The sequence below is a fragment of the Pelodiscus sinensis genome, chromosome 1 (assembly GCF_052426305.1).
Source record: "Pelodiscus sinensis isolate ZL-2025 chromosome 1, ASM5242630v1, whole genome shotgun sequence".
Lineage (NCBI taxonomy): Eukaryota > Metazoa > Chordata > Testudines > Trionychidae > Pelodiscus > Pelodiscus sinensis.
The window spans coordinates 166,029,780-166,056,039 of NC_143052.1; the positions used below are offsets into that span (position 1 = coordinate 166,029,780).

General features: G+C 42.5%; 2 protein-coding genes across 6 annotated transcripts in view; one reads left to right on the forward strand and one right to left on the reverse strand.

The window, feature by feature from the left end:
* The window catches only part of CRYBG3 (crystallin beta-gamma domain containing 3), a 116,835-nt gene extending 100,096 nt beyond the window's left edge, over positions 1-16,739 (forward strand). Inside the window, exons 18-22 of the mRNA XM_075908983.2 lie at positions 2,931-3,070; positions 6,649-6,772; positions 9,523-9,681; positions 13,119-13,278; positions 15,096-16,739. Coding sequence (XP_075765098.2) covers positions 2,931-3,070; positions 6,649-6,772; positions 9,523-9,681; positions 13,119-13,278; positions 15,096-15,184 — 672 coding nt within the window. The 3' untranslated portion in view covers positions 15,185-16,739. The remainder of the gene's footprint in view (positions 1-2,930; positions 3,071-6,648; positions 6,773-9,522; positions 9,682-13,118; positions 13,279-15,095) is intronic.
* A 4,281-nt stretch (positions 16,740-21,020) lies between these two features.
* The window catches only part of RIOX2 (ribosomal oxygenase 2), a 32,396-nt gene continuing 27,156 nt past the window's right edge, over positions 21,021-26,260 (reverse strand). For 3 of the 5 annotated variants that reach the window (XM_075908992.2, XM_075908997.2, XM_075909004.2), the window contains 4 exons: positions 25,753-25,918; positions 24,754-24,842; positions 23,012-23,122; positions 21,021-21,710 (listed from right to left, as the gene is read on the reverse strand). In XM_075908992.2, coding sequence (XP_075765107.2) covers positions 21,552-21,710; positions 23,012-23,122; positions 24,754-24,842; positions 25,753-25,918 — 525 coding nt within the window. In that variant the 3' untranslated portion in view covers positions 21,021-21,551. The remainder of the gene's footprint in view (positions 21,711-23,011; positions 23,123-24,753; positions 24,843-25,752; positions 25,919-26,260) is intronic. The other 2 variants (XM_075909014.2, XM_075909024.2) reach the window with 2 other exon arrangements.

The following is a 26,260-nucleotide window of genomic DNA, read 5'->3' on the forward strand; positions in this document are numbered from 1 at the left end:
TTGAGTTTTGGTGATGTCCACACTGCGAGAAGTCAAACGGAGCACACTGTCCTTTTGACTGCTTTTACTCCTCGTAGAAACAGGACGACGGACATCAACAGGAGCACCTTCTCAGTTCGAATTAGTGTGTCTTCACTAGACCCGCTAAGTCAAACCCTGGAAGATCAACTGTGGCTGCTTCGATCTTATCTGTAGTTTAAACCTGGCCTTATAGTAGTTTCCATGGGAGCTGTGGAAACAAAATCTGAGGAAAAAAGCAAGGCTAAATTGCTGCTGATGTATAATGGTGTACAGCAAGTAATCTGATCATTGCACTTCACACGTTGTATAGAATATTTGAGCCACGTTTATTTAAGACAGCAATTTTTTCCTCTTTGCTTTTTATTTTTGTCACAAGATCTGTTGATACCATGTTAGAGTTTCACCGGAAATATATTTATTGATTCTTGTTTTTTTCCTCTGGCTCTACCTCTAATAAATGGTAATAAATTAATGCACCATGCAGACTTGCAGATTGTGATTAGCCTAATGAAGCTCACCAAATACTACACAGCCACATTTGAATAACTTTGCTAACGTTTTCTGAAGGCTGGAGACCTTTCAGCTCCTAACAGCTGTCAAGCAATTTCCTGCATTGACTCTTAATGCAGATATGGCTATACTGAATGAGATCAGTGGTCCATCTCATCCAGTATCCTGGTTCTGATTGGTTGATGCCAGAAAGTTCTAGAGGAAAGCCTGATATTGGGAGTTATAGAATAACTTGTCCACGTGACAGATGTCTTTCCAGTCCTTGGTAGTCAAAAGTTGACTTATGCCCTGAAGCATTAGTTTGAACTGTGTGCACTCCATAAGCCTCTGACACAAAGTTTTTTGTTTTTGTTTTTTTTCCAATTGGAAACATGCCTAAGAATATGGCACAAAAAAAATTTAAATCATATTATCTGGTCATGTTGTATATTACGTCACCATGAGCTATCTGCCTACTTGTTTTTCCCTTTGATATTTTCATTCCCTCTGCTCCTTGTTTCCCGCCCCTTTCTCTTTTTCCTTTTAACTCTCCCCCCCTCTCCTCCCCCCCACTATTTATTTTGGGTCTGCACATCCTAAACTCATAACTCCGGTCATCTGAAGAAGTGGGCTGTGCCCATGAAAGCACATGATACCATCTACATGTTTTGTTAGTCTTTAAAGTGCTACCAGACCTTTTGTTGTTTTTAAAGTTTATGATTTTAAGTGTTGAACTGCATCTTTGCTAGGTGCTAAGTAGTGTCTGCGTTTTTAAAACGCACCTTTTTTCTTGTCAGTTCCTCGTTTAGATAGACCCAGAGTTCAGCATGACTGTCAGTCTCCCTTCAGCTAAAGACTTAAATTGAGAGTAGGATTGTTGCAGACTTTGAGAAACCTCAGCAGAAGCTCTGTCTATTGCTATGTGTCTCACTTTCAGAGTAGTCCTAAAATTAACTACTGAGCTATTGAAATAAGGAACATTCTCCACACACAAATTGTCCTGTCTCTTCAGAGGAGGCATAGGATAAGGCCAAAATGCGTTCAAAGCTATCTCAGAAGGATGGGTAACACAAAATCTACTCATTTTCAAGATGCTTGGAAAACTTTTCTCTCATCATATGCAATGCTTCTAACAGTGCCACACCATGCTATGCTTCTAACAGTGCTACACCATGCTAGTTAGCAGAAGGAAGCAGTTTCCTGGAGATACCAGTTGAACAAGTAGTCGTACCAACAGCAGTGAGTCAGTGACAAATTCATAAGTCCTGAATCACAACTGAAGTCTCATGAAATATGTCCCTAGAAATTCTTAATAACTACCTTCTTGATTCGTGAAGTCTAAAGACTGCATGGGCATAAACATTAACGTTTGAGTTGTGCACCTTCCAACTTTTAGGCCATGTGGTCACTGAGGGCAGGAGGTGGGAGTATTTTTTGCATCAAGAAAAACGTGTGTGTATCTCCTGGTGAAGGTACAGGTAACTTTTGGATGTAGCTAGTCAACTCTACACTCCAACCTAGAGTTTTCCGTGACTAGCTATATCAAACTAAAAACTCTAAAGTATTTGGTCTCCATTAAGATTTTGCATTGTGTTATCTAATTTGATGCAAAATCACACATTTTGCAGTGAATACTGTACATTGTTTATTTTTGTAGTAGTACTGCATATACTCCACAAATTTCAACCTTGTACCTCTTTTGCAAATAATTGTTATGGATCTTTCTCTAGAGTCAGTAGGGCCAAGAGATTTGTCACCAAAACAATTTAAAAACAACAGTAGCTGAAAAGGTTTTTTTTAATTAACGTGATTCCTAATTACTTGATTTTTTTTTTCTGGATTTTATGAAGGAAAATATCAAATTCTTGGTTTAACAAAATCCAGTTTTGCAGTGTATTTTTTTCAATATTTAGGGACAGATTTTCAACAGTATTTAAGTGACTAAGAGTCAGGCATGTATCCAGAAAGATAGTCAGTACCTAACATGCTTAGACACTTAATTTCTTAGTTGAAATGAATGGAAATGACATGCCTGACCTATTTATGTGCTTTTGAAAATCCCACTAGGAACATATCTACATTTTTAGGAATCTAAATATCTTAGCAGATCTAGCCAATTATCATGCAAACCAACAGCTGCTGATGTCAATGGGCTCTACACTGTGGTGGCAAAGCTAGTAGATCCCACAGATCCTGGCTACACGTTCTTTGTTTTAACCATTATGCTTCTTCAATAAATATAAACTCCTAGCAAAGTTTATGAGCCAAATCAAAAAGCTCAATTATTGATAAATGTTCACAAAATTAGACCAGTACCACAGCGAAGCTAAAAACTGAAATAGACAGATGAGGATCCTGAGCAGCATATCAACAAGGTGCAATTAGGCTGTCTTGAGTAAATATAGCTGCCTCTCTCCTAGGTTTTTGCTGAACCTTCCATCAGTCTGTTTGCCCTGGAATGTTGTGAGGGCAGAGAGTTGCACTTCGAAGAAGCTGTCAGTTCTGTTCTGAACAAGGACATCCACTTTTACACGCAGTCTGTGTGGGTGAGAAGTGGATTGTAAGTATGATAGAAATATTTGAGGCAGCATTTGTGTTCTTCCAATTGCCTTTCTATGATGAGTTTGCTGGGTGGGCGTGTATGTGTGCACTCTGCTTCCTGGCTGGATTCAGAAACCTCTGCCAGCTCCCCTTTCCCTTAGGGTTCTGCTGGGGAAGGGGGGAGATAGTGTAAGGCAGAAAAAGCCCACAAGTGTGGTAGATGGGGGGGATATTATATATTTCATCTTGAGAGGATGGGAGGCCAGGGCCCATACAAGGGAGAAATGGGGGTAAGGCAGGTGAGGGCAAAAGGGCCTCTGTGGGCCAGATTTGGCCCACCAAGCAGGTGGATCTGGCCTGCAGAGGCCCTGCTGCTCCCCCACTCCCAGGCCAATTAGGACCTGGGGGCAGGGGAGCGCCCAAAGCCTTCTCTGCTCTACCCCCGCCCATCAAACCTTAATTTGCCTGGGGGCGGGGGAGCGCAGGAAGCCTCCTCCCGCCCTGCCAGGAGCATGTAGCACTTAAAAGTAGTGTGTGCTGCTCGCAGGAGAGGGGAGGCTTCATGCACTGCCCTGCCCTAGGCCCTGATTGGCCTGGGGGTAGGGGAGCGCATGAAGCTTCCTTTGCCCTGCCCCTGCCCCGAGAGGAGCCCACGTCACTTCAAAGTGCCATGTGCTCCTCACAGGGTGGGAGGAGGCTTCCCGGGCTCCCCAGGCCCTGATTGACCTGGGGGTGGGGGAGCGTGCCAAGCCTCTTCCGGGGCATAGGTGCCTAGTGGGAAAGTGAGGAAAAGGGTTCCCCCACCAGATTGGTCTGGGGGTGGGGTAGCCCCACCCCTTCCCCTTTAGGCCCTGCCCCTTGCAGGGTGGCCTGGGGCTACTTCAGAAATGTTTGACATGGCCCCTGGGCAAAAACTATTGCCCACCCCTGGGGTAGGGTTATAAAGAGCACTAATCTTCCCCCTCACCCCATACTATCTCTGGCCATATTAACAGGCTCTCTACACCTGGGAAGAGCCAGGGCAGGTATGGAAAAATCTTGGGGGAGTTTTCCCCAGGGCTAGTTTAGAGTTGGAAAGGGATTTCTTCGCACCCTCCCCCATTGCAGTGTTTGCTGAGCTGCTTATGGTTTTCCACCTTTTTCTGGGCATCTTGCAATATCTCCCCAGGTCAATGGACCACTTGCCAAGGACTGAAAGAATAGACATTGGACAATTGTAGGGCTTTCATTCTTTCTGGGTGGTCCAGAAAGAGCTCAACTAAGACTCCACACAGCAAGATTTAGGCTTTTCTTGTCCTTTTGACTAAAAATGCAAGGTCCATTTTGAGCAGATGAAGAGGCTAAAGGCAACTAAAAGTTTGTGTACATGGGCCGAGCACTTACTGTTATGTGCAGGCCTAAGGCACCAAGGGAATAAAGGTTAGGTGGGGATTGCAGCTTGGAGAAGGCCATATCCCTTGGTGTCTGGATGTGGATTGTCATAGGCCTTAAAGGCTTTGACTGAACCAGTTCTGCATATTTTTTGTTAAGTATTTCTTTAAAACCAATAAACCTCTTACCGTTTTTGTGCAACACTCTCACCATTGACACTGACATTATCGTCATATTCAATTTTGATCAGCTGTTAGAACCCTTTCAGGTGAGCCAGGGTAGAGGAGGTCATCCAAGCCATTAGTGTTAATCAAATGCTCAGAGCAAGTCTGTACTACAAACTTGGATCAGCGCCACTGCAGCTGCGCTCTGTAGTGCTTCTGGTGAAGACGCTCTACGCTTTCCCGCCACCTTCAGAACTCTACCGCCATAAGAAATGCTAGCTATGTCATTGGGAAAAGCTCTCCCACCAACCCAGCACTTAGGTCAGTATAACTCTCCTGCTCAGGGATGTGGATTTTTCGCATTCTCAATCATCCTAGTTATACCAATCTAATTCTGTAGTGTAGGTCAGAGTCAGTCTAAATGACTCATTCAAGGTTTATTTCCAAGAACAAGACACAGATACATCTCTGCAGTTGAGTGTGGCATGTATGTAAGTCCATTGCAAGTAAACAGATTGAAAACACAGCTTAAATCTGTGTTCTGTTAATGCTATTTGACACACGCACCTGTGTTTGTGCCTTCCTTTGGTTGATGTCTGTGTCACCTGAGTGACAGGCCTAATTACATTGCACTGATTTCCTCATGAGCACAGAGTTGCAGCCTTGTGTGTTCTGTTGAATACCAAGGGTACACGCTGTGATTTTTAGGGCTGCAATTCACATTCTCTTGTTTATTGCATACAGGTGCAGTTCCACACTAGTCTTATTCTCACCAATAAAATCTCCTTTCCCTCGTTCTCCTGGTTTTTTATATGTTGGTATAATAGACAGTGTATTTAAACTGAGATTGCTGGCCACTGGTAATACTGAAGCTCTTCTGTGTGCGCCATGATTGTGCCCACAAACATTTTAAAAAACAGGTTGCACCTCCCTAAACCGGGACTCTCATCTGGCAGCATCCGTGGTCCAGCAGAACCATGGATGTTGCTGAATGAGAGCCCAGGGCAGGGGGGCCAGCAGCTGAGAGCCCCGTGAAAGGCAAGGCTGATGGTAGCAGGGCTAGGCGTTCAGCAAGACTGGTGGGGGTAGTAGGGCTGTGATAGCAGGGGAGGGGCAGCCCATGTGTGCCAGCCCAGCAGTGGGGTTGTGCTGCAGCAGCCCAAGCAGGGTTGCATGCCAGCCTGGCAGTGGGAATAGAGCCGTGGCAGCCTGGCTGGTAGTAAGGCTGGGCCATGGCAAGCCCATTAGTGGAAGTCTGTCTGAGGCCGTGTGCTGGCTGGCAGCAGGGCCAGTGCTGCGTGCTACTGTGTCAGCAGTGGGGCTGGAGCAGCAGTTCTGGCAGCGGGGCCAGGGCAGCCATGTCACCTGGCCAGCAGCAGGGCCGAAGAAGCCAGAGGTAGGGAGGGGTGGCATGGCAGGCTGATGGGCCTGATGGCAGGGGACCTTCTGTGGTCCAGCAAATTCCCTCATCCGGGACTAATTAGGTCCTGATGGTGCCGGACCAGTGAGGTCCAACCACTAATAAAATTGTCCACAATGCAGCAAAAGAAAACATAATCATTTGTAACTGTTGTGAGTCTTATGTAGTTCGATTCAAATGTTGGCACAGTTGTGTGAGATCCTGTTTGCCCTCTTATAACTAAACATTGTGGCAGTATAGTGTGTTGCAATGCCTTTCTCGGTGCTCCATGTGGGTGGGTGCCTTGCATAGTCGACTTATGCAAGGTAGCAATCCATTCACATGCCCATTAAACCTGTACATATCATCCATTTCTACAGAGGGATTTTTTTAATCTTCATGTGACCAGGTCAAAAGTTTAAAATAGTTTCCAAGTTTTATAATAATATTAGAGAATACAAAATAGATCTTGATATAGAAGAAAGCTGTTAACCCACTTTAGGCACTCTGCATATTTGGCACACTAATATAAACAAAAACAGCGTAATCCTATCATGGAAAGCCTTTGGATTTAAAATATTTAATTAAATATTATTTATATAGCTTTGTTTTGCAATATTTAGAGTCTAACTTCTCAGGATTGTGTTGTCTATCTTTCTTCAGGTGGATTGCATATGAGGGAGGACGTTTCTCAGGAAAACAAATTCTGCTAGAACCCGGCAAGATTTCAAACTGGACTGAATTCAGTGGCTGGAGAGTAATTGGTTCTCTTCGTCCTATGAAGCAGGTACTGTAGGAAAAAATGTTTTGGGAGTAAGCCCTTTTCACTCCTTTTTTTTAAAAAAGGGGAGCCTTTCCATTGACTGTAGTGAGCATTGGATCAGGTTTATAGAGGGGACTGGATTTGTTTTAAAGACTTCAAGTTACAGAGAATCTACCATTTACACTGGTTTACACCTGCAAGTGAACCATGCTCTCTTCTACTGAGAACTTTTTAATTGACTTAATGAACATTTTTTAACTCAATGTCTCCTTTAGTTTCTGCACTGTTTTCAGTTTTCATTGTATGATAACAATTATAAGCAAAAACAATGCCGTATTTCCCTCTAAACAAAGTGATTAAACTATTTCCCCTGGCGGATTTTATTGAATTTCTTTCCATTTAATGAGGCATAGTGGGCTATTTTTAACAGTAGGTTCACTTTGGAAAAAATGTTCTAGTGAGCCAAGATGATAATCTGAGAATTGGATTAACAGAGGATTTTAGTCACAGATTTTTCTCCAGGATTTAGCGAAAATGATTAAGGTGATCTAGATTATATGTTTTGAAATAGAACATCTCTTGTATTCTAAAACAGAATACTAGAGACCATTATGAATATTATCTGGAATACTTTGGAACTGGTAACCCAACAAGTGATCCATCGTAACATCATGTTGGCTACAAATGAGCTCAATAATTGAGGCAAACCAATTACTGCTATTTTTTTTTTTTTAACAACAACAAAAAAATCCAGGGTCAAATTGTCCTAATATCCTGGCTCTTTACACTGTTTATACCCTGGAGATTTCTTGTATTTGGTCTGTTTAAAAGTTTTTTTTTTCTCTTTGCATTATGGCACAGGGAAATCATTTTCACATTTGAGTAATCGTTTAAATTGTACACCAGCCATTTCTGTTATGCATGTTGCATTTAAATTTAGTTACCGGAGTCCGTTCCTGGCAGACAGGCATTTTAGTTTTGCTCCCAGGCGCCACAAGTATTTGGAGCATAATAAACTAGAGGTGAGAACAGCTGTCCACGTGTTCTTGCAGAGCAGTATGGCATTATCCATGGTTGGCGGTAGGGACGGTGTGTTTGGTGCAGAAGTGTCATCAATTCTTTTATTAATCATTGTGTCTCCTCTTCTTGGATGGGTTCTCTGAGAGTGCCTCCATTTTCTACCCCATAATCCTTGCCGTACTGACACCCAGCTCTGGCCAAGAAGAGCTGGACACTGCAACCTGAGTAGCTTGTCAGTGTTGATCAGAGCAATGGATCAGAAGGGTTGATTGAGAGCCATGTGAGGCATTCCCTTCTCCTAGGCCACAGGTGGCCAAACCTCTGAGCCACATATGATGATCTTCAGAAGTTTGAGGGCCAGGGCACACCTGCTGGGACCAGAGGGCAGGGCTTCAGCCCCACCTCTGCTAAAGGACCCAGCCCCAGAAGGTGTGGCCTGCAGGGCAGAATCACAGACAGACAGACACCCTCCCCCCCCTGCTGGGCAGAAGTCCTATGACTCACCCTCCCTGCTGCAAGGCAAAAATCCTGAGTCTTCCCCTCCCCCAGACTGGTAGGTGGAGAATGGAGGAATACTGGGGGGCTCTACAAGCTGTACTTGAATGGTAAAAGTGCTGCATTTGGCTTGTGAGCCAGTTTGGCCACCCCTACCCTAGGCACTGGGCTTGCTTGCTCCACACACCTGCCATTGAACAGCTGATCTAGACTTTTGCTATCTGTTAAAACCTTTCACTTCCGAAACATCACATTGCCCTTTCATGTCTCATGCATTTGGACAAGCAGATTTGCCAGGTCCATCTGTTATCATAGAAGCTCTAAGGAATGTCACAAGATCCTGCTTTTTTTTTTTAAGTGCTGGTTTTTACACGTGCATGTAAAGCTGCTTGGATCACTAAAGGGCATGCATATTTGTCTAGCTGCCAGAGTCTTTGGTGTAGGGATATGATCTTATCCCAAAACAGAGTTGGCCAATATTGCAAAAAACAATCTGCAGCTTGTTTGCTTGTATTCTTTTGCTTTCATGGTGATGTGCAACAGAGCAAACTCAAAAGTTTTCAACTTCATAACTAGCAAAAATATAGTGAAACATGCCAGTGACTTTTACTACTGCATAGTTGGGCAAAAATTATTTCCTTAATGACTTTATATAAGGAAAATTCTTGTTACTGTTGGGGTGTAATTGTACACATTGCAGATGTTTTTAGAACAGGAGTTAAATGAGCCTGTTTAGATTTCAGTTTAAAAAAATCCCAGGAGGAATTTTGTTGTCTGCTTTGAATCTCGTTCTTTTCAATAAAGACCCCCTACAAGTCACAGTGCACTATATTGGTACTGTTTCATTGGCCCTAAAGTGGGTCTTGAAAACTGGTTTTTAAGCTAAAACCTCTCAATAGCTTTACAGACTTCCCCTGTAGTTTTTTTTAAATGAGCTGAGTCATTGGCGATACCAGTTCAGTGCCCTTTTTGTGTTGTGTTCATGAGCAAAAAAGTGTAATGTGACTGGCTTTAAATTAGAAGCCATCCCCATCTACCTCCAATACCTAGTCTCACAGTTTTTCACAGCATGTTCTTTCATGCCCCGTATCCATTTCACAACTTCTGTTTGAATCTGAATATATAAAACACATTTTGGAATAGAAAAATTGGGGAACGCTGCTGTTGGAAAGATAGCTATGGGGGAGCTGATGGAAGGGTTTCCTCACATGTGGTTATATAAAATGTATAATAGACTGGTGCTTTTCTAATTCTGTCAGCCGGCAGTTTACTTCAGAATAAAGAACCGAGCCCAGGATAAATACTTGACAGTCCTTGGAAATCAATTAGATGCAAAAGCTACTTCAGTGTGTGTTTCTCCATGCAATGGCAAGAATACCCAAATCTGGCACTACTGTCATGGACTCTTCAAATCCAAGGTGAGTTAGTGAATGATGGAAGTGCAATGTATTACCCATTCTCCTTGTGTCATAGCCCACTCCTGCATCCCTAGAATAGCCGTCCTCTTCCCAGGCCCCTTTCTTCCATTGGAGCTCTCCTTCAGATCCACTTCTGTCTACCCCTCACTGTCTGCTCCTTGGAGTGCTGGAACCATTTCTGTGGGAGGAAATGCTCAATACCATTGAACCAAAATGTGCAAACCATGTCTGTGCTGGAAATAGGGATGTAATAGTGTAGTCGATTGACTGATAAGCAAAAGCTTATAGGTTAATGCTATAGACTACATGCCCCCACCCCCACCAGTAAATTTGTTAGCAGGCTGGCCAGCAGCCTGGCTCGGTCCAGGGTTGTGCCAGGTCCAGGATCTACCCCTGCTGTAGCTCTCCATTTAAAGTGTAGTAGAGGCCAGGCGGGCAGGCAGCCCAGCTCAGCTCCTGGACCCAGCACAGGCTGGAACTCTGACCCCCTCCCCCCCCCCCCCCCCCCGGACAGGGGCTGCTGCCACCCTGCTCTGCTGTCTCGATTAGAAGCAGCAGTGCAGGACAACAGGCAGCCAGTCCACAAGGGGAGCTGGTTTTTAAACTGGCTTCCGTCATGGACTAGCTCCTGCCTGGCACCCTGTGCTGCTGTATCAGAGGCAGCAGTGCTGAGTGGCAGGGGTCTCCTCAGGAGTGGAGCTGGAGTGCACTGGCTGCTGGCCTCACCCCTGGCGACTATAGAATAGTTGACTAACTGGTAAGAATTCATGAGGTTAATCAACTATTCAGTTAAACAATATGTAACATTCCTAGTTGGAAACCACTTCAGGCCAGTGCCCCTAGTTCAAGCACTCTGCTGCTCTACTTTGTATTGTCTCTGTCTAAATTAGACAGAAATTTCTCGTGTCAGGACCCAAACCCTCTTTATAAAGCACAGTGCAAAGCACAGTGCAAGTGCTTTGGTTTCTATGTAAATGAAAAGTGTTATTTAAAAAAAAAAAAAAAAAAAAAAGCTTTAAGCCAAACTTCTTTATCTTTCCACCATGTTTTCAGGTAAAGGCACATTTGCTATGAATATAGGACAGTCACTTCTTGTGTAAATGTTTGTGCACTGAGAGTAAAATGTACCTCTAGGCATGTTATGACACTGTTTTCCCTGATATGTTTTGCTTCCCATCTTTTGGGTACTGTTTTGTGTCCCACCACTTCCATAGTATCTCAGCACTTCATAATCTTTAATGTTTTTCCTCGCAGCTAGCCCGTTAGGTAGGGAAGTGCTATTATCCCCATTTCACAAATGGGTAATGGAAGCACAAGACAAAGTAACTTGCCCAGTATCAAACTGGTGGAGCAGGGACTGGAACTTGAACCTGGATTTTCAAAGTCCAGGCTAGAGCCCTAACTACTGGGCACTATTCTTCCTCATTTTGCTTTGCATGCGCAATAGTAATATGCTGGAAGTACTGTCTCAGCAAAACTTATACAAATTGTATTAATCCATACAATACAAATTATATCACGAGTTGGAGGAGGAAAAACTGCAGTTTTGGTGCTAGGCTGTGCTGTTTAGACACAACCCTGAGTGAGGTTCAGTGCAGAGTCGCAGGTCCCTGGCGATGCTTTTGAATGAACTCCACCTAGTGCAACCCAAGTGCAAAAGCAATGCTCCTGCTGCTGCTCCCAGGGTGAACAGAAATCAGATTTAAAAAATCTAAATAAGGTGTTTTGAGTTAAGTCAAATGCAGGTTCTGGTTTTAAATTGTCAACTTAAAAGAGCTCAACTTATTTAAATCATTTTAACAGATTTCAATAAGTATTAAGCAATAATTTTTTTCCCAGCAAGTTTAATAAAATCAAATGACTGAATTGGTGGAAGTCACTGGCTAAGCACCTGGACCTAGAGTTTTTTGAAGTGTTAAACTAACTTTTGATAACAGTAGCTTCTTCTGCAAGGGCAGAGAATATTTTTTTTCCTGTTTGTCTGTTCCAGTGGTTCAGTGAATGAACTAGTCACTGAAAAGTTAAATCAATTGGGAATTGAAAAAGCAGAAAAGCTTGTTTTCTTCCTCTTCCTATGTATTAATAAAAATGAGCTGTGAGAAGATGAGATCTAATTCCAAAATGTTGAAGGACATGGTGACCCAGAACAATTTGTTCATTTCATTTACTACAGAGAATACTTCCTCTGTTTAATAAATCATTTTGTTTTAAGTGCAAAACATGTTTTGATAAACTTTCGTTTTCCATTTATTCAGCACATTTAAGACCGTTTTTATTTAGTTTAAAAAATTCAAATACTGGCTTTTATGGGCTTTTGATTTAATCTGAATGTCCATCCAAATAATTCTTGATACAAATCGCTATTTTTTTTTAAAACCTTGTAACTCAGAAATATCATTCACCATTTCCTAATGTGATAAAAACATAAAATTTAAACTGAGTAAATGCAATATAAGATACATAAATATATATACAGGCATAGTATATACTCATAGTTAACAAAAAGGAGCACCACGTATAGTGTAAAGGCTAGCTTTAATTTCAAATCCACATTTTCATGGTTATCAGCTCTGTGAGAATGAATCTTTGTTTAGGAAAATAACTAAAATACAATTTGAGACCAGATTAAAATAGATTGTTTAAATCAAGGTTTTCTGCTTGCTAATTTAAATGATTAAAATTAATCCACCCTGGCTGCTCCTCTTTGGGAGATGCAGTACTCCCTAGATGGTTGGGCTCCTTATATGGGCCATCCTGGGTCAGAGAGGGCTCTGCCACTACCTGCACTCTTGAACATAGGAGTTGACTGTGAAAAGACACTTATACAGTGTTCACATTGTAAAGGCCTTTTGCTCTCTAGTCTGCATAAGAGGCTGTCACAGTGGGGGATGTCTACATAAGCCAGGGCAGTGAGCCTCCCATCCCAGACCGACAGACTCGACCTATCCGGGCTCATGCTAGCACTCTAAAAGTAACTATGTAGACATAGTGCATTGAAGTTGTGGCTCAGGCTGCAAAGCCCATTCCCTTCCTAAGCATCAAATCCTGAGCTCCAGTGCAGGCCACAGCTGCTAAGTGATGTATGCACAGCTATTTTTAGAGAGCTAGCATGGGCCTCTCTAGCCCAAGTCTTTCAGCCTCGGTTAGAAGGGTTGCTTCTGCTGACTCTGTAACCCTTCAGATATTTAAAAGAGAGGCGTAAAGAATTGCTTGTGGTTTTCTTTGCGTAAAACCACCAGAAAGCTGCTTGTTGACCTTAGATGTATCAGGAATGATGTATATTAATCTACTCAGTGAACAAGCTATTAGCTGTAAGTGAGGTGCATATAATCTACTCACTTGGAGCTCAGTGGAGGGGTCTGTTGCTAATTACGGCACTTTTATTTTGAGGCATCACCATGACTAGAGTCTGTTATTTTTTTCTCCCAATCTTTTAGGCTAATGATGCATGCCTTGATATCGTCAGTGGCAGAGACATCCCTGGAGCTAAAGTAGCACTGTGGACAGAACATGGAAAGGCTAGGCAGAAGTGGAGGCTCAATAAAGATGGAACCATCAGTTCGTACCTCAATGATCAACTGGTTCTTGATGTCAAAGGTACTGAAAAGTATATTCTTAATAGCATAAACATTTTGCTCTATGCAGTCATGGCTGCCCAGGATATTCCAGTATCTGTACCCTCAGCCAGCTTATACAGTAATACAACAATATACTGTACTTACTCTGTTGGGTGAAGTGATTGATGTTCCAATCTACAGCTACATATTTTTGGTGATCACTTTTAAACTGTTAGTGTATGAGACTAAAGCACAGTCAAGCTATTTCCATAACTCCCTAAATCTTGATAACTTTCACCAGTTTCCACTTCACAACTAACATTTACTAGGGGGAACATTTTGAAAACTACATATCAATTCAGAAAAAAAATACTGTAGAAAAACAGATTTCTTGTTTCACATCAATCCCTGTAACTGATTCCTGCTGTTTGATCAGCCACTCTGTCATTCTGCTCTCCCCAAAGTAAAACTGGTAGGCTACGTCTAGACTGGCATGATTTTCCACAAATGCTTTTAACGGAAAAACTTTTCCGTTAAGAGCATCTCGATTGGCACGGACGCTTTTCTGCAAAAGCACTTTTTGCGGAAAAGCGTCCGTGCCAATCTAGACGCGGTTTTGCGCAAGAAAGCCCCGATCGCCATCGGGGCTTTTTTGTGCAAAACAGTTTTTAGCTGTCTGCACTGGCCCTCTTATGCAAAAACATTTCTGGAAAAGGGCTTTTTTTATGTCCTAGCAAAACTCCCACCGACCCCCTTTACCACAATGTGAATGAAATTGGCAGCTGAAATCTTAACATTCATTCTGAGTGCTAGCATGCAAGAAATCAGTTGACAGAATGGAGAGAATTTAAAGAAGGCAATAATACAAGGAAACAGAGGGATGGGATGAAGGGAGTGGAAGGGATTTTCAAGCAAAAGTAGTGACAACCCCTTTGCTTGAGACTGGTCTGGTCTGGTTTTAAGAATCAGGAAATGTACTGTGAAATACAATGCTGTATCTGTAGACAATAAGCCTGCTGAAGTTGTTATAGGACTAGCCCACCTCTCATTTCTGCGAGCGGTATTTTAGTGACCTGTACGTGCTAGGGACGGACATAGGTACAACCAGCAAGGTGAGCTGAAAGGGTACAGTCTCACAGCAGACTAAGGAGAAAGATCTCAAGGAGTTGAGCACAAAGTCAGCAGAGATGTGGACAACTAGTAGTAAGAAGAGACTCTTTGTTGTGTTTTACCTACCTTCCCCATTCCACTGGAAAGTCTTTGAGTGGAGAGGACTGAGATGAAAAATTCAAGCACTCAAGGAGCTTGACTGTGGAGGATGGAAAGAAGTCTGAGGTGAGGAGACAGGTGAAGATTGAGGCTACAGCCAGGTAGAGCAGAGAGGAAGTAGTGGGGAAGAGGAGGAGATGATGGAGAGAGAAGAGGAGTGTTTAAAGTAGACAGAAGCTAAGGACCCTCATGTCCAAAAGGAGAGGAAGGTTATGCTCGTCTTGAACATGTCATTAAGACTGTACCATAGGACAGAATATGTACTGTAGCCATTTTACAGCTGAATAAATTAATGTGCAAAGCTTTTAAGTAATAAGAGTCAGCGCTTTGCTGCCAGTGATGGAAAACCACTCTCTACCTCTCCCCTAGAGCAATCTGAGTCTGGAGGGTAAAGTCCATTTTTAACATGTGATTCACTTTAAAAGTCTGAGTAACTTTACAGTGAGTTTCCTGTATTTATAGACATGTGGTTGTTCTGCTTGAATTTTTACTGCCTGTTTTCAGTGTACAATATATACGCTTTAATGAAGTATAATTATAAACTTTGTTCAATTAACTATTAATCCCTTAATCAACTTCTATTTTTAGGAGGAAATTATTATGACAAGAACTATATAATTATAAATCATCTCCTGGAAAGTGAATTCTCACAGAAATGGGACATTGAAATATTATGAATAAAACAGCTACAAGATGCTAGGAATATGGACCTAAGTAGGCCATGAACACTGTGTGTTTGAGAGAAGGAACTACTGAAGTCACATGCCACTGGAATGTTACTCAGCAAGTCCACTCTACTACTTCCTGTTAGGCACTGACTCCCCAAACAACTGAATTTTGCACAGTAGAGCGGTGAGGTTAATGTAATGATAGTTTTTCTAATATTTACACATGACTCCATGTTGTGATCTTCCTCCTCTTCAGGCACCATTTAGGCCTATTTTCCTGTAACATTCACTAGTCCTTTAAAAGAAGGCAAAGGTGATACAGTAGCAAAAACTTTGCGGTTATTTCTAATTCGCTTTTCTATGTCACCATTATTACTAGTCTTTCCTTTCTCAAAAAGTTAGAGAGGCTCTGGTGGTGATTAGGATCAAATATTATTGCAGATCACAAAAATAATTTCTTGGTACAGTACACTGTAGTCTGGTCTTAAACACACACCCTTCAAAGACTGGAATTCCAGGCTAGTTTTCAGAGATACAGTGACAATGAGGAAAGCTAAATTATTGCCCAGCTGGGTATGATTAGGTCCTCGTGTTTAAAAAAAAAAATGCATTAAACGTATGTTTTTAATTGCAGGGATGTATTTATACCTATGAGTTGCCAGCCCATGAGCCAGGGGGAAAAGTAGACTTTCATAGATCAAGCTAGCCTTCTAGAAGGATTTGTTGAGAATAAATTAATACAATATATTTTGGTCTTTAAATCACAGTATATTCAGTTTAATACATGCAAGATGGATTTGTTTGGTAAAGGTGCTAACTTAATACCACCTCCTATATTGTACTGTGGAGCAAGATTCAAGGAACAACCTGATGCATGCTAACTTTTTTGAGGCTCATCAGCTAAAGCAATAGCTCACTTTTGAGGAAAAGACATGAAGAGGCTGGTGATTGCCAGAAGCACAGCTGTCAGTGAAATCACAATGCTGTGCAGCCTCTTACAGTTAACATACTCACATTTCATTTCTGAAGGAAAGTGGTGTTGAGTCATGTCAGGTAGATTGTAGTAAAAGGGCTCCGTGGTTTGGTTGATTTCCATCTTGAGTCTCCCCCCCCACACACACCCACACCCCCCGAATTGGTGTCTTCCAAAATGCAGTTCAATATGCAATGCTTTTTCTAAGTAAGGTGTGTTCTCTGGCTTTTGTTGTGTTTTTTGTCTTGATTATTAAGCCATGAAAGGAAGAGTGTACAAATTAGCTAAACCAAAAAAGTGAATGTGTGCTGTTTTACAGCTATTTTGTGTTAGTCTCATCTTTGAGCCAAAAAAGAAAAGAAAAAAAATTGTTCCCTCCTTCCCCCCAAAAGTGAAACAGGTGTAAGACTATTTTTGTATGAGGGAGTTTGACTGAATACCTGTACCTACTTGCACATATTTACTGTTTTATATTATAAAAATCAAAGATATGTAAGTGAATAGTTTGACTGTATATATTTTTCCAACTAAAGCACTTGTATTTGTGTAGATTTTTTTGTCTGTCTCAATATACCATACATTTTAATAATATTTGTGCTTTCTAGTTGTAATCTGTTCATCATTTTGAGGGAAAAGAGATTATATATTACAACAGATGTCAGTATTAGATCACAAAGCAAAGCAGGTTTGTGTACTTAAAAGCTCTGATGAATGTAATTAAAGCATGTATATTTTAATTGTACAAATTTCTAGGGGATCCTTTAGCTGGTAGTATTTTATACTGCACAAATGCAATAATTTTGTTTTTAACTAAGGCACAAAAATTGTTGTGACCAGAGCACACTAATTATGGCATATGTAAACACTCAATTGACACCTTTCTCTCCCAGTGCATTAAAAATCATGCATAATATTTTGTTTAAATAGAAAGTGTTGTTTTATTCTTTCTGCATAGGAATGATTGTCACAACAAGATGTGAAATATCAGATACAGATATAGGCAGTTGTCAGGTGTGGGAGGCCAACCAGAATACGTTTTTGTACTTACCTCGTTGTAGGCAGCTCACTTCCTAACCAGGGTCATGCAGAGCTGTGAAAATAGGTTAGCCAGCCTGCCTGACCGCAAGTCACTCACTTGGCCTAGTCCTGGCACCTTTGTTGGTTGTGTGTTTTGAATAGCGAGATCCATGAGATTAGAGCGATACATGCTGACAGAGTTGTAGGTTTGAAATAGGGGTTGTTCATAGTCATGTAAGTGAGACTAGTCAATACACTAGTCCACTAGTTGCTTCCCCCCTCCCCCTCCTGCATCAGGAAAGAGGCAGGGAGGAGAGGAGGCTATAGAGCAGCAGCGCATGTGGAGCTGGGAACTCAATGTGGTGCTGCTGTTTTGAAATGCTGTGTGGAACAAGAGGCTAGCAGGGGACTCAATCAGCCCTTATAGACTAATCGAATCGTTGATGCAATTTGCATAGACTATTCAATTAGCCTATTAATCTAAATGTAACATCCCTACTTGGTCACATTACAAACCAAGCCAGGGATAGTTATAATAAGCTACTCTCATCAGCCCTTGCTCCACCAGCACTCCCAACTGTCTGTGAAACCACTGATTTCCTGAGAACATCATCCTAGCCACCATGGATGTAGTGTCTCTATACAAACATCCCGCGCACAGATGGAATATAAGCTTTCAGGAACAGTATCCCTGATGCCACAGCACAACTGGTGGCTGAGCTCTGTGACTTTATCCTCACACACAACTATTTTAGATTCAGTGACAATATATACCTCCAAACCAGTGGCACCACTATGGGCAGCCACATGGCCCCACAATATGCCAACATTTTTATGGCTGACCTGGAACAGTGCTTCCTCAGCTCTTGTCCACTAATGCCCCTTCTCTACCTACCCTACATTGATGATATTATCATCTGGACCCATGGGAAGGAGACTCTGGACGAATTCCACCACAATTTCAACAGCTTCCACCCCACCATCAACCTCAGCCTGGACCAGTCTACCCAACAGATCCAGTTCCTGGACAACATGGTGCAAATAAGTGATGGTCACATAAACACCCCCTATAGTGGAAACCTACCGACCGCTATGCCTCCAGCTTCCATCCCGGACCCACCATGTGATCCATTGTCTGTAGCCAAGCACTAAGGTACAACCACATCTGCTCCAACCCCTCAGTCAGAGACCTACACCTACAAGATCTTCACCAAGCGTTCTTGAAACTACGCTACCCCCATGAGTAAGTGAGGAAACAGATTAACAAAGCCAGATATGTACCCAGAAGCCGCCTACTATAAGACAAGCCCAAGCAAGAAACCAACAGAACACCACTGGCCATCACCTAAAACCTCTCCAATGCATCATCGGTGATCCTCAACACGTCCTAAACAATGATCCCGCAATTTTACAGGCCTTGGGAGGCAGACCAGTCCTTGCCCAGAGACAACCCGCCAACCTGAAGCAAATTCTCACCAGCAACTATACACGGCACCTCAGGAACCAATCCCTGCAACAAACCTCGGTGCCAACGCTGCCCTCATATCTACACCAAGGACTCCATCACTGGTTCATTCACCTGCACATCTACCAATGTAATATATGCCATCACGTGCCAGCAATACCCCTCTGCTCTATAGATTGGCCAAACTAGACAGTCCCTATGCAAAAGAATAAATGGCTACATCAGCTATTAGGAATGGCAATATACAAAAACCTGTAGGAGAACACTTCAATCTCCCTGGACACACAGTAGCAGATTTAAAGGTAGCCATTCTGCAGCAAAAAAACTTCAAGACCAGACTCCAAAGAGAAACTGCTGAGCTACAGTTCATCTGCAAATTTGACACCATCAGTTTAATCTTAAACAGACTGTGAATGGCTAGCCAAGTACAAAAGCAGTTTCTCTCCTCTCTTGATGTTCATACCTTACCCTCCCTGACTGAATTAACCTCATTAGCTCTAGCCTGATTCTGGCCTGCATATTTATACCTGCTGCTGGATGCCTCTGAAGTATTGGAGCATAAGCTTTCGTAGGCAAAGACCCACATCTGTTAGTCTATAACGTGCCACAGAATTCCTTGTCTCTTGCTTTTACAATAAGGTGTGCACTCACTCCAGTGGTGAACAGTCTCTCTTCAAAGTTACTAATGGCAATTCTTCCTAATCTCCACTAGGCTGCACAAGAAAAGACATGTAAATACTGTGGTCTCTGACCTGTATCATTATGTAAAGGCATATTGTAAAAAAAAATCAAATATATCATTTACAAAGCTTGGGTGTTAAAATTAGCAGGAAAAACTAGGCCAAAATCTTGTGGATCTGAGTGAGGAAAAGACAGGCAGGCTGTGCAACAAGGAGGAGCAAACGAAAGATGGGTATTTGACACAGCCAAAGCTGAGATGTTCATGAGCCACTAGGAAAGGAAGCATCAGAACTGCCTCCAAAAGAGCCCTACCCCCAACAAAAGCACATTGGTTTTAATTTTTAGCGTGGTTTCATGCTGTTTTGTGACATGTTTACCCAGATTGAGATTGTAATTTGAAAGTAGGGATGTAAGCAATGTTGAGTAGTGACTACTGGACTAGTTGCTCTCCTGCCACCTTGCTGCCTCTCTATTAGAGGCAGCAAGGGGGTGGAGCTGGAGCCTGTGCTGAGGAAGCCAACTTAAAAGCTGGTTCCTCCTAGCACTGTCTCCAGGGGGAGGTAGAGGCACAGTGGGTCCCAGACATTGCTTTTTAAATGTAGTAAGAGCCTTACATTTAAAAAAATAGAGCTGCAGCAAGCCCCCTTATCGGCTAATTCAGTAGTTGATGGAAATTCCAGTGACTGAGTTGACTCACTTTGCACAATGGATATTAAATAGCAGTTAGTAATGTATTATTGTCAGAGCAAAACTAACAACAAAACCAGCCTGTATGTAAAAAGTAACTATTAACCCACTCTGTGGCAAACCTGTAAGGAATGCAACCCAACAGTTTTTACTAGCTGCTGCTTGCAATGGACCTATTTATTTTAGAATGATTCCCATTCAGAGGCACTGAAATCCTTGAACTCATCCAGCCCTCACTGCTACATTAAGAATTTTAGAGCCTCACAGCTCTTCCTCCCTGTTCTGCTGGCAACTAAATTGGCACCAGTGCTTGTGAAACGCCACTTCAATTTCTTTATATGAAGAGAAACAACTTCACTGAAAGTGTCAGTCATACCAGAGTACACACAGGCTCTGTCTACAGTGGCAGGTTCTTGCACAAGACCGAGTCCACAGTGCAGTAAGAGAGGGCTTCTTGTGCAAGAGCTATGCTCTTTTCTAACAGGTGTAAACCCTCTTGCACAAGAGGGTACTATGGATGCTGACAGGGTTTTCTTGCACAAGAAACCCCCTCTGGCTAAAATGGCCAGCAGAGTTTTCTTGCGCCAGAGAGCATCCACACTGCCATGGATGCTCGTGTGCAAAAGCACAGCTTGCACATGGCAGTGCGGACATGGTTTTGTATGAGAACCCTTGCGCAAGCAGCTCCTGTGTAGACATAACCACAACGTGGGAGACCTACATTTAAATCGCCAAACTGCTGAGTGCTAACCACTAAGCTGTTTTGTGTATAGCACATGGACAGCACCACCACCACCCAGGCTGCTTGGGGTGAAGCCACCCATCCTTATTGTGTTTTAATATAGGCAGCTGCCTGCTCAGCTGGCTAGTGTAAATACTCTTGGCATTGGAATGTGAAAGTTTAGGTGCCTAACCCCCATTTTGCACTTCGAGCCCTTAGTGCAAAGAGACAGTAGTACAGGGAGGCTCAGTTTCCCCAAAAGCATTAAACACAGAATTGAACGTCACTCTTAGAAAACAGCTAATGAATAAAAACTAAGTTTAATATTAGTGATATGTATGTGGAGTGACCGCAAGAAAGAACCACAGTGATAGAAAATGGGCTACAGTGCAGAGACTCTTACCAACAAAATTTGTAACTCCTTGGTGATTGTTTCATTCCTGCTAAAACCAAGAGTTAAACAGACCCACTTCTTCCAGGAGGGCACATAAGTTAAGTGCAAAGGACTTTTACAAGTATGTGCAGTGACATTTGATAAACATAGGCTTCACTGCTCTGTCTGCAGGTGCTGTGATGTGACCGATTCTTCTCCTTTCCTGCTACGGATAGATGTTCCTGTGCCTAACTTATCCTTATCATTTGGATTTAGATTTCCCTAAGGCACGTAGAAGAGGATGTTTGTAAAGCCTTTTTAAAAAAGAAATCCATTAAAAAGTACAATATACACTTTTGCCATTGCTCTCCATACTAGGCAGCAACTCCTTGGAAAAGGAGGAATCTGATGGTTGGTCTGTCCTCCAAGAATGAAATGTGAGGCTGATTTTTGAAAGATTCATATTACCTCAATGAGACATTCAGCCCAGAGTGATAAGACAAGGTGTTCTTTCTCTGCATCTGACTTAAGGCTCAATTCTTTAACAGCAACAGTCGCATTTCTCCAGATTTGCTTCATGGCATCCATGTGTGATAAAGGAAAACGTAATCCATGAGTCTAAAAAGGAAATTACAAAAAGAAAAATCAGGCAAGGGTGACCCCCTACTTAAAACATGCACAAGATGGGATGTTTTACAAAGTCTTTCCCACAAGAGTGGGTGTGTTCTCCCCCTGCTTGCTGTACCTGGGCTATAGAATTGTACCATCCTGCTTGTCATTTGTTTCTTATGAGGACAGCTGTAAAGCATAAAGCAGGGCCTTCACGTGAAATAAGCTATGCAAGTTGAGCTACATCAATTTTGAAATTGGGAGCATCTACACAGCACTTAGAGCACACTTCTTCTGACTTCCCTTACTCCTTGTACAATGAGGATTACAGGAGTTGGACTAAGAAGTCTTCCAGCTTGACAGTGTTTCAAAATAATGTTGCTGTGTAGATAGATGTTCCAATTACCAAAGCACAAACAAGTTAGACAACCAGTCTACACTATCTTTTGGCTCTAACTATTTTGTATAACATAGCTGTTTTTAAGGAATCCTGCACTGCCGCTCTGCTCAAAAAAGCAGACATGGTCTCAGCTGAAGCAAAGATTAGTAGCACTGTTGCTCAGATCAGTGTGGATGACCCAAGAAAGGGAGAACCCCTCAGGCATAGCAATAAAAGTACCAGTCACATGATGTCTGAAGGAAGAAATCTTTAGATTTAAAAAAAACCCACATTCATAACACAACACACTGTTGGCACACAATTTAATTATTGCATGAGTTTAAAAAAATTACACAGCATCCCAACTATGGGGGTCAGACAGCGCCAACACTGAGTCTGGTTTCTACAGACTGTAAAAGGGCATTTGAAAAAAAAAAAAAACCCATTCTGAGGTTGCTCAGAACAATCCCTTTTGAACAGGGACTAGTGTGGTTCTGCCAACAGAGAAACAAAGATCTAGAGGTGGAAAACTGCTACTTATCTCTGAAGAGTTAACTATGCAACTTACTGTGAACGTTTGCAGTGTTAAAACAAGCCGTGAAATAGCGATATTGGCTAGCCTTTAGACCTGGGTGCAGTATGGCCCCACTTGCATCAACCCCTTATGTCGAACTAGTCTTTAGAGAGGGAGAGGGGACCAGAGCGCACAATGAGTTTCAGCTAATCTTCCCGCACCTCTTGGCTAGAGAAAAAGTGAATTAAGCCTTGCAGAACAAATCTACATGAAGCCAAACTTGGGTAATTACTATTTTAAACATGAGATGCTGTAGAGATCCTTGTTCCCAGGGCACAGTCAGCTCTGTTATATATTTACAGCTGGTTAAGGGGCACACAGAGCACTGATGAGAGCATCTTACTAATCAGAACAAACCTCTGAAATCCCGTCTTCACTAATGTCATCGTCCTCATTCCCCATCATGTGCCTCTCTCTCCTGTTCTTCAAAGAGTGATAGACATAAACCATCTCTTTACGAAGCTCATCCTAAGAGACAGCAGGAGGAAAACCATTCTCATGCAAGACAGTGTAAGTTTATTACTTTAACCACATCTAGGCCTGGTCTACACTAACAGGAAAAGTCGACTTAAGATATGCAACTCCAGCTACGTTAATTATGTAGCTGGAGTCAAAGTATCTTAAATCACATTTTGGTGCCGTTCACAAAGTGGGAGGTCACCAGCCGCACACACGCCCATCAACTTGCCTTAGTCCTCATGAGGATCAGAATTATTAGTGCCAATGGGAGCGACGTCTCAGTTCAAATTAGCAGGTTTTCAATGGACCCGCTAATTTGAATCCCAGACGAATTACTGCAGCAGTGTTAATCTTCTCCCTAGTGGAGACAAGTCTCTAATTACTTCCTGACGTAAACAGCTCATTTTAAGGGTAACCCAGGAACTCTTACCATCCTAGCCCAACTACCACCTGCTTTAGTGAAGGCGAGGCTGCAGAATGCTTCTCTTGGAAAAGTAACTTTCACAGACTTCTATTTTTCAGTTTACAGTGCTGACCAGATGTGGGTGTGAGGCAGGCATCTAGTTTCTTCTTGACCACCTGAGGCTGAATGGCTCATGAGTAGATATAGAGCCTCCATAACTAATGCCATCAATAGGTTGAGACAATAGCCTGGAACTTATTTATAACTTGGAATTTTCTTCAGTATGCACATCTGACCAGATGGTTTGTTAGACTACTCACCTTGTCTACATTATAGGCTCAGAGCAGGGCTAGGCCAACAATGATAGGTAACTATTTCTCACATTTCAGGCCTCTGGTCAGATTCTGGGGGGCAACTGTCTACCAAAGGCAACTGGTAGTTGCTATGAAATAATCAGCTGCCCTCTGAATCCTAATAGCAAGCTGTGCTTGGTTTGATGGGTTTACTAAGGCAAGGAAGCTTGTAATACCTGCTGCATCTGTACTGTAGTCAGAAGACTAGTTTCTAAGACCATCAATCTTGTTCTTTTCTCCACTAGCTCTCTTCCCTCTGCAAAAAACCCCCTGCCATCTGGCCTTGGTTTACCATCTCCATGGAACAGCTCAAAACCCACAGCCCCCATGGCAGGACCAAAGATAACTTACCATCATAATGCAGACAATGGCAGCCCCACTGAAGTAAACAGCTGTACCCTCTTCCTGTTCTATAGTGCTTTTCACACACAGATCTCAAGCTCTTTACACAAGAGGTAAGCATCCATCCATCTCTCCATTTTAGAGATGGGGAAACTGAAGCACAAAGAGGTAAAGTACCTTTAAAACCTATTTAAACTATCTTGAAAAGAATGTGTTTCCAAAGCAAATCTCCTTTGCTAAAGAGCAGCAAAAGTTATCTGAAGATATGGTACCAGGCTTTTTCTGGCTTTAAGACCAGTAGCCAATTCCTGGTGAAAGCCCTGTGCATGGTACACAAAAGCCCTGAGTAATTCTTCTTTGCAGAACTCCAAAATTAAAACACTGTGCACTGTAGAACAGAACTGTACTACATCGCTGAAGTCTCATGACAAATCCCAAACAGATGCTGTGAGGCAACTAGACAAACACTCACAGCACAATGCAACTAGCATCACAACCACACTCCTCTGGAATGTATGCAGGCAGTTTCATTATGTACTTACAGATTTTTCTCGATCAGGTTCCACTGTCATTACGACATGATCTTTAAACCGCAATCTGATTGTACTGTCTAATTTTGGTAGTTGTCCACCTAAAAGAAAAATATACCGCCCTTCAGAAAGGAAGGAAACTAAACCATCCTTTGCTGAGAATTTTGCTAAGCATTTTCTTCCAATAGCTTAAAAAAAATGAGGCACAAATAGTTCTACTTGTGTCTTCTGCTCAGTCTCAAATTCAGGGAAGAAAGAGCATTCATTTCAAATTCTGAGGCATGCATACTTGTGTTCATCAGATACAAATACCTACAACATCAAGTTTGCATATTAGCAACAACCTCCACCAGCTAAAGCCATATGCAGTCAGGATAAATACATAATTCTAACAAGCGCAACATTGAACATTTGCTTCATTCATTTTCAAAAGAAAAGCAATTATGTCAAAATTCAATCCTATGTAATGAATCATCACTTTACCCCTATTTAACACTAATCTATGAATCTCAAAGCAGACATTAGGTAAGCCTCATAGCATCCTTCCTCTCTGGCAGGCTAGGTATTAATCCATTTTGCTGCAGGCTAAACTGAATCGGGAGCACAGATAAAATGACTTGCCAGGGTTCACACATGAGGTCAGTGGCAGAGTAAAAGCACAGGAAGAACTGTAGCAACCGGGGCAACTCCTGTGATTCAATCACTTGTTAGCACTTGCTGCAAAACTTCTGAAATCCCTTCCAGTGGCCAAGTGCCATGGATGGGCAGCTGATAAGCTGTCACCATAGCTCATTACACTAATTTCAGCCATCTCACTGCTACTTTGTGTTCCCATCTGTCTGCTGCATCCATCTGATGTCCCATCTTACACACAAGGACTGTATTTGGTGTACACGCAAAGTGTCTACCGCAGTGGGGAGCTGATCGCATACTGAGGCCTCTAGTGCTACCAAATGCAGGGAACAATCATAATCCTCCCCCAAGGGAATCAATAATAAACTTAAATGCCACCTGGAGCCAAGGGAGCAGAGCCATTCCTCAGGAAAGGTGGTAATCGGTTCATTATGAAATCCTTCTTCATGTCAGAGGATCTCAGTTCTTTGATGTTTTCCAGACGGTCTGCAAGACTTCTCATGAAGCCGCTTAATCTCCGTGTAGAGTCAGCAATATCCACCTGCTGAACACACAGGGCCCCTCACACTTAAGCCCACATTAATTACCAGAGACAGTCCTAATTCACAAGAGAGGGGATGGGTCAAAAGCCTCAAAGCATTACATTTTCTGGACCTCACGCTACTGTGTGGAATTGGTGACGTCGTATGAGGAGCGTGCTCACATTTGGGGCTGTTAGTATCCCTCTGAACGGTGTTCTCCCCCCAGAACTGTTTCTGCTAATGAATCAGTTACAATGTCATCAATGGGCGAGTAAACGAGATCACAGAGCCGCTAGCTAGTAGCTCTGCCAAAGGGCAGTGGCATTTGCAGGGAGCCCCAAAGCAGCACCATGGCTGAGGAAAGC